Here is an 8,590-nt window from a genome sequence, read left to right as displayed (position 1 = left end):
AAATCGTTGATTTTAAAGTCGTGCTTTTAGCAAGACTGTGTGAGTGTACGCCCAATGCGCGAGCCAATCAAAACGCAGCTCAGCTAAGCGCACATTGAGTTTCGATTTTGATTGGCTCTCCAGCCTGGCAGTCGCTGAACACTTGCGAGTTGGAAATAATATGTTTGCCAACGGGCATAACGTCAGTGATAAAAGGATGTTCCTCTAGTGTTTGACTTCGTTTTAATTAGACAACGTTTCACAAACTCATGCGAATAACTCTGTGGGTTTTTCACCTCCAACCTCAGCCCAGGGAGTTGAGCAGTAGGCGTAGTAGCCTAGTGTAATACTGTAGGTTAGCGCTGTCGTGCTGCAGATGACTTTAAATAATTCGAGCTCTGATAAAATATTCCTTCAGTTCAAAATCCTCCTTTGCAAATGACCAACTTGACCTTCAATAGCGCCTTGCCCTGTGTATTGCTATCTGTCTTGTGCTCATGACAGAAGAACCCGGCGTGAAGTAACCTAGTCCAGTGTAAAGTTAATCAAATACCTGGGAGAATCAGGAAGTTGAATTTGCTGATTTTTCCATTCTTATTATCAGATGGTTCCTTCAAGAATTAACAGAAGACTTCGTTTCACAGGCAACTGTATTTGTCCAGAAATTATGGTTTTGGTGAAACTCATTGATTTTTACTACGACTCATAAGCTAATGAGTGAAACTGATGACTACACAACGTTACAATCCATTGAAAAGCAGTAATTTCAGCACAATACTCATAAATATTTCTGCGTGATTCCCTTTAATGTTGATTAAAAATGAGTTTTTCTACAACCAGATATGTTTCTACTTGTATTAGTAATCTACAATTTGCAAACAATGGCAGTTGTACGAAATTGCAAAAATAAAGCATTTGGCAGCAACCTACGTTGCACTCAAACAAAATTCGCTCTAAAATCAGTGGATTAATCATTAAGAAGCTAATTGTCGTCAACTTTATCCAGGGAAGTCTCACTAACTGCTTGAGATTGTTCGGATGCTGCCGGTAGCTCTTCATCGTTGTTTGAAGTTTCCATCTCATCTGGCTTCTGTGCTTCAGCAGGCTTTACATCCTCCGGGTCATATCGCTTCTGTCGTTTTGCTTCAGGTTCCTCCACAACTTCTGCCTGCTCCTCTTCCTCGGGATTTGAAGCTTCCTCCTGTTCCTTTTCGTCATCATTTTCAATTACATGCTCAGGAGGACGGACGTCGAACTCTATCAGAACTTCTGCTTGGGTGGTTGGCATGGCAACTTCCTCGACGACAGGTGGCTTCTCGAGTTTCTCCTGAACAGCGGCTTGCTCTGTGTTCATCCCCTGCACGACGTGGATGTACATGTCGTAGATGAACTGGTGCATGTGGGTCATATTTATCATCACAAGGTGGGGTTGGGTGGGAGCTCGCTCGGTCTTGGGCGGGAATCTCTCTTCAGGATGAATGTGGAGCTGAAGAGGACGGGATGTCAATTGTCTGAAGGCTGGAATAAGCTCAAAGCAGTTGTGGAAGAGAGAAACCCGAGCAAAGATGTAGAGGCCCAGTCTCGCTCTTGACATCGCAACGACCAGACGTCGAACATCTCTGCACAATAATGGCAAAATATGAAAAGACCTGCAAGCTTGATAAGTTTGCTTTATCAACTCTGAACAGAAATAATCTGCATCATGCGACTACATGCAGTGTAGAAAGTAGGAATACTTTATAATGTATATGGTACGATATCAGAATGCTTTTTGTCAGACTGAGGAAAGTATGTGGACGACTTAAACTCAGCAACTTATAACCAATGTTCCCTCTAATTTTTCACGAGTCTGAGCAAACACACTAACTACCTGAGCGGTCCCTTGGACCACTGTGAGCAACATCAGACGTGCCACGTGCGCGCTGTGGCCATTATTATGCGTTTATTTTATTTTCAATTCAGGTTAGATTTTTTTCTTGTGCGCGGAGACCGTGTCAGCAGTGCGCATATGCGCACGCGCGCAGCTTAGAGGGAACATTGCTTATAACTCATATTCGGACATATACCGTTAAAATTGTTGAATGAAAGTATTTACTTTATAACACAATGCATATCACAAAGAATGTGTTATCAACAAATTGTTAACTAACCGAAGATGACCAACGGTCTTGGTTCGAACCAATGACAGAATGATGTAATTGTTCTGTTGGCCCTGGAATCGATCAACCGTGGTGACTTTATTCGGCCAGCCAATCAGAGGATTGTTTCCGCACCTCTGCCGGATGACATCACGAATGAGGTGTTTCTGACCATTGTAAGTGGTTAGAATCGAGATTTCATCGGCCGGGTAACCAAGCAAGCGCATGTACATGAAGAGGCAAACACAATATTCCGCTTCTGCCAAGTTCTGGTAAAAGTACGGGTTTGGCTCCGATTCTCCAACACCCTGAAAATGAAGGGACGTTAATTTTTCTGATGTACTTTATCTGAATAATACTTTAACGATATTGAAGTATCTATAAAAACATAAAATTCAAACGCTTACAAACTTTTTAAATTTGCACAGTCGTAAAACAGAAAGTAATTAAGTACAGCATAGCCTATAAGTATCATAATTAGTTTAACAAAATAAAAGAGCACAAATACGAGGCCTGGTGGTAAATACTTAGCAAAGGTATTTGGTTTCTTTGATGCACTGAGAGATAATACATCAATAGCTAAATACGGTTAATAAACAGGTTTATTACTTTTTAAAAGTATTTACGTTGAAGCTAAAATTTAACTACAATAAAACACCAAAACCATGCAATGAACTTTGAACACACACCTGATAATTCTCCACATTTATAACCTGGTAGTCAAAGCTGAGACCAGGGTTAAAGCAATTGTATTCCGACCTTTCTGTGATATGCGGCAGATCACCAAGGCTGGAGTACCGCCATCTATAAAGATTACATATGCTCGGCCTGGCTCTGCCCTGGGCATCCAGTTGCACTGCTGGCACCCCGAGCCTGATAAGCCTGGAGAAGAGTGACTGTTCCATGTTTGAAAACTTCTGGAAAGCGAGATTCTTGATGACCGGGGGAAGTTGATGATGATCTCCGATCATGATCCATCGCTTTAAGCGATTGTAACCATCGGAAGGATTCTGCAGCAGAAGTGGAATGAATGTTTCAATTTCAAGAATCTGGGCTGCTTCTTCCATCAAGATGTTGTCATATTTGAAGCCTAGTTGAGTGAGATCTTGCCGTTTTAAAGCAGCGTGGGTGCAAGTCATCGCTATTATTTTGGCGCTCTTCACGAGCAAGTAGCGTGAGCGATCTAAGCCGGAACGAAGAAGCTCAAATGCCCGAAACTCTTCAAGTTGAGTGAAAATGTTCCGGATGTAGCGGAAGCAGCCCTCAGCAATTTCCCAATCATCGTCAAATTCAAAACCCTTGAAGAGCGGCTGCACATCCGAAAAGTACTCATGGAATGGAAACTCAGACTTGATTTGTGCAACTGATCTTGACTGCAACACCTGTCTCTCGTACTTCTCCCATCGTGACAGAACCTGATAAAGGAAAAAGTGGCAAGCGGTTTCACAAGTGTAAGAGACGTCTCCTGGTACACCGAGGCTACTCTGAAGCTTTCCGACTTCTTCAAGAAGCTCTAAGCGCTTGGCAAGGACAAAATTAACACGACCGTAACGAGAAAAATCCTTCTCCGTGGCCAGCTCTTCCTCGCCATGACCGAGACGCAGCAGGTGGCGTTCATCGATGTCCAACTGCATGATCTTCTCAAAAAGCTGATTCAAAGCCTGGTTGGAATGGGTGACGATTAAGGTACGTTGATGAGGAAAGTTGTGGTAGAGGTTCGAGATTATTTGGACTGCAACGTCTGTCTTTCCTGTCCCTGGTGGACCCACAACCATTGTTAGACCAGGCTGAGTTCCTGACCTAATCGCCTCCACCTGGGTTGGCGTGAAGAAAATAGCATTCTTCTTTGGTGCAGTGTGAGCATATGGACCTCTGTTTGGGATGTTGTGAGTGACGACGTGAATCTCATTGTCGTCTGGACTGAAGGATAATTTGAACGGAGGAACCATGGTGGGGTCTGCATCATTGGTGATCACCTTATGATGAGGAAAACTTGCTCTAAGGTGATTTACTGAGAGAAAAGTATCATTCCAATCCAAATCATTGATGGTTCTGGCCAATTTACTGTAGTGCGCTGCACTGGGGTCTCCATAACCTAGCAGGACATCATGTAACCACTCGGGGACAACACACTGTGTATTCATCAAGCCACGGATAGTAGCCAAAACTGCCTTGAAATTGTTCTCTTTCGGCTTTCGACGTACAATCAGGTTGAAGGATTCATATGGATCTGGAATCTCCTGCTTAAGCACAGCCTGCATATCAGACTGGTATTGGTTTGTGTCGAGCCAAACCCGGAATGTGCGGATATAGCCGTCAAAATGAGGTTTTGGCTCCGGCCCTTCGTCGATGACGTGACCGTCAGGATCTAACATGCCTTCAACTTCACAGCCTCGTACAAGAACGTTAAATCGACTTTGAAACGGGATTTTCTTTTTGCCTTTTGCAGGCTGAGGTGCACCAGGAATGGGCTGAACACACAATAAGAAGCAGATGTCATGCTTTCTGAGGTTTTCCCATTCTTTTCTGGTGGCATACGGGATATTCACTGCAATGGACACATCGGCACGGACTTGCGATGGGCAAGATTCACTGATGTTCGGCTTTGCAACTTCAACGATCGAAAAGGTCTGCACTGGCAAGGCCATTCGAGCCCAGCCTCGAAACACACAGCCACCATCCTCGGCGGCCAAAGCTCTCATCTTATGAACTGCATCCTCGATGTCATTTCGAATCTCATACGCAGACTCTAATCTGAAAAGATTGAAGTTACGTAACAAGTAGTCGTGTAATGTTAGAAACTGCAGATTCAACTTGGGCAACGCAAGACACGTATCCATCATGAAATTTTCCGTCTTGGTCAGATTGTCGTCCCACAGGACATGTTCAGTGGGATATAATGGTGAGGCGTTGATCGCGTCAAGTTGTGTCGGTCGCCTTTCATGATAAGATACCAGCATTTCCAACACTGCATCCTTGCTGTCAGTTCCTAGTGTTTTAATGTCGACTTCATTGCACAGCCGAGTCAAATCATCAATACTGAGTCCTCTCATGTGCTTGGTCAGCGCCTCCCTCTTGTCTATGTGTGCTACAGTGCCCAGGGAGAATTCTCGAAGAGCTGGAAATTTTGCAAAGGCGCACTTCTGCAGTCGGTTTATTCTCTGGTAATGAACGGAAACCATTTCCTGCTTGCTTAGTGGTTCTCCGGTGAGGTCGTTGACTTCAAACGAAGCGTACATTCTAAGTGTCTCAACCAACTGCGTAAAGACATCGTCGTTGTCGTAAAGAGCTGATTTTGTGCAACGAACAACAACGTGAGAGTCAGACAACAAAGTGTTAAACCACCTGCGTGTTGGTAAGCATGACACCAAGTCAATTAACAAGTCGAGGAAACGTTGACAATAATCAATCAGATCGTTTGAAAATTCTTTTGCCGATACCATGTCACAGAATTTATTCATCAAATTTTGCAGAAATGTTCGATCGAAATTATTTTTCTGTTTTGTTTCTTCATCAGATTTTGCATCTTTCTTTAAAATTGACTTCCAAACTTTCCTTAACTTGGCGCTCTTCCTCAGCTCAGCTTGCAACCTTGACGGTAGGAGGCACTGCCAGGAGGCGATTGTTACAGTTCTCTGCACTTGCTCTCGGACAATGTCAACTTCAAGACTGTTGTAACAGTGGTCCAGGAAGATGATAAGGACCGTGCGTTGCCTGAGGGGAATGGAATCATCCAAAACAGACTTCATGACGCAATCAAACAAATTTTGGAAGTGGTCTGGTTGTTTTTTGAAAACATCCCAGGCTGGAACGTTTTCACGATATTTCTCATTCACCATGCAAGCTATAGACATCACAAGTGCATGACACGTGGTCTCTGGTGAGTAGTTGGGCCAGAGGTAGTTTTCTAAGTATTGGCTAAACTCCAGAAGCATTATCCTCCTGATGTTGAAGTCGCCTTCAACCAAATCTTTGTTAAAAACATCCTCTACAAGTTGGATTTTGAATAAGACTTCTTTGTTGATCGCTTCTCCACTCCAGTTCGACACAGCCAGCTTACTCAGCCTATCGTGCAACATTTGGCTCGTAGTCGGAGCACCAGCTGTCCGAGTTGCCATGGTTATTGCTTTAAATATTAACTAAAAACAGATAAACAATAATAGTTTAACAAAGCTTCTTTGACCATATCATTTCACTTTACACTTTACGACAAGGCACACAACAACATGACTTGTATAACTTCTAGAACCTAAAAATATGACACTACAAAATTTCACATAGCACGTAAGGGTGCCGACATCATGATCACGCAATTGATGACAAAGAAAATGCAATTCATATTTAAAGTGACTTAAGTTTTTAAACAATTCCAATAAAAGGAAATATGTAGGCAAAAATTTTACATCAAGCAACAAGAGTCTAAATATACTTTATACCCTCAACGCCCTCCACAATCAGAGCAGTCTGCTGCCCTTTGATTTCTATGTCCACTTGAAATCACTTCTTCACTTGTTGCTTCTCGATTAACAAGCCGATCATGGAACAACTTGTTCTCATGAAACTTCAGGGTTGAATTCTAGTTTTATTGAGCGGCAGCATCAGCAATAGGATTTGCATGAATGGTGATTGTCTGTATTCGTACGTCATTTAACGGGCGATATGATTTCTCGTTCACAGGTATTTTCTCAAGTTCGTCCAACGTTTCAGCACCATCGATCAGCTTGCCAAATATGGTATATTTCATGTCTAAATGAGGCTGCTTTGCATAAGTTACAAAAAACTGGGAGGCATTACTATTCGGTCCACTGTTTGCCATTGACACAACACCACGGGCATTGTGTTTCATTGAGTCCACTATTTCGTCATCAAAATGTTTTCCCCAAATGCTCATTCCTCCTTTCCCTGAGCCTGTCGGGTCCCCAGTTTGCAACATGAAGCCTTTAATGTTCCGATGAAACAAACTTGAGTTGTAATAACCACTGGCGCATAACGCAAGGAAATTCTCGCACGCCTTAGGTGCTTTTTCACAGTGCAATTCTATCTTCAGATCACCAACGTCAGTATGAAGTGTCACAGACATCTTATATTTGCAATGATACTGTCAGATAATTTCTAAAGGTTCTTGAACAATTTCCGAAAACTGGAAATTTTGTGAATTATTATATTATCTTAGTTCGGGGAACGGCTTCATTACTTTAAGGTTTATACACATGTAAGTAATTAATTAATTGAGTAGCCCTGCTATGGAGTATCATCACACCTCACTAGCTCATAAACTTTGGCTTGGGACTCGAAAGGAAGAACATTCCACGATGAAAGAGATTAGCAATTTAAGCAAACTACCATACAACAAGAATCAAAATATAGGATATAACAAAGTAGTTCAACACAAATTTTAATTTACAGCAGAGATTGCAAATTTTCCAATCTGCATTAGCCCTATTGGTAAGATGCTTATCAATACCAAGCTCTACACAAAAATATTTCACTTATATCGTTTGAAGCGAATATAAATTTTTGCCAACGACTGAGCATGCTCAGAAATTACAGAACCTTGTGGCTTGAGAGACAAAATGAAAACAGTCATAAGATGGAATGTTTCGAGAAGCCGGACTGCAGAGTAAGGCAGTTTTCACCGAGATCTTGTGTGTGCAGAGGTAAAACTATGGTGTGCAAGGAAGCAGAAGATGTGTACTGCGACTCGTGGCCCAAGGCTGCATGAGCCAGTGCAGGTAAGGATGTGGCCTTTCATGTTAGAAATCGGGGAAAGAATCAGTGTTACCTGTTTCTGTCATAGATTTTGCTTTTAAAAGTTAATTTTGCAGTTCTAATCGGAGCTAAAATTAATGTTTCCTTTTTTTGTGCACACCCATTTGTCCTGGTGTGCCATATCGTTTTGGAAAAAATCTCCCGTGCACGCTTGCCATACTCTGCAGTCTGGCCAAGAGGGCAACTTTTGTCGATGAAACATACACTGCCTGCTATACGAGACATATATAAAGTACTTCAATTGTGTAAATTGGTATACTGAGGCCTTTACCTTTAACCCTGTAAATTCAACTTGATGAGACGACACATAATATCACAATCTTTATCACTGGACCTAGGAAAGTTTGGCTGCTTTCTCACAGCTAGCTCTACAACCCGGGTTGCTAAACTTGCCTTTTGTGCAAGTTCCAATTGGTAGGCTGGGCTACACATTCCTTATTTGATTTTTTGTTACATTGGTCGAATTTGAAATTGTTCAATAAGACGACTAAACAGAAACAAGCTTCGTTTTTCTCTTGTTCAAGGCTATATAGCTTATTAGACTACCTATATCTATCATACAACGTCAACATGGGACGATTACGCTCTTTCTTGAACTCTAGGAGTAGAACTTGGACTCTGCGCTTTCCTGCGTCTAACAAATTCCACACGTATCACAATTCAAACTTTCAGAAACTATCGTAGCCTGGCATTTCGTCTCCACC

At 42.3% G+C, this 8,590-nt stretch overlaps 2 protein-coding genes across 2 annotated transcripts; both read right to left on the bottom strand.

The window, feature by feature from the left end:
* Positions 1-579: 579 nt before the first annotated feature.
* Positions 580-6,287, bottom strand: LOC143468721 (RNA helicase aquarius-like). Its single transcript, XM_076966080.1, has 3 exons — positions 2,807-6,287; positions 2,130-2,425; positions 580-1,598 (listed from the first exon to the last, which is right to left on the bottom strand). The coding sequence occupies exons 1-3, from the start codon at positions 6,233-6,235 to the stop codon at positions 962-964; spliced, it is 4,362 nt and encodes a 1,453-aa protein (XP_076822195.1). The 5' UTR covers positions 6,236-6,287; the 3' UTR covers positions 580-961.
* LOC143468746 (peptidyl-prolyl cis-trans isomerase-like 3) lies at positions 6,257-7,927 on the bottom strand. The gene has a single exon (XM_076966115.1). It carries the CDS (start codon positions 7,195-7,197, stop codon positions 6,700-6,702), a length of 498 nt encoding a protein of 165 aa, XP_076822230.1. The 5' UTR covers positions 7,198-7,927; the 3' UTR covers positions 6,257-6,699.
* Between the last annotated feature and the right edge of the window lie 663 nt (positions 7,928-8,590).

The sequence above is a fragment of the Clavelina lepadiformis genome, chromosome 8 (genome assembly GCF_947623445.1).
Source record: "Clavelina lepadiformis chromosome 8, kaClaLepa1.1, whole genome shotgun sequence".
NCBI classification, from domain to species: Eukaryota; Metazoa; Chordata; class Ascidiacea; order Aplousobranchia; family Clavelinidae; genus Clavelina; species Clavelina lepadiformis.
The sequence above is the reverse complement of the archived record's forward strand: the minus strand, read 5'-3'. Positions and strand labels throughout refer to the sequence as shown.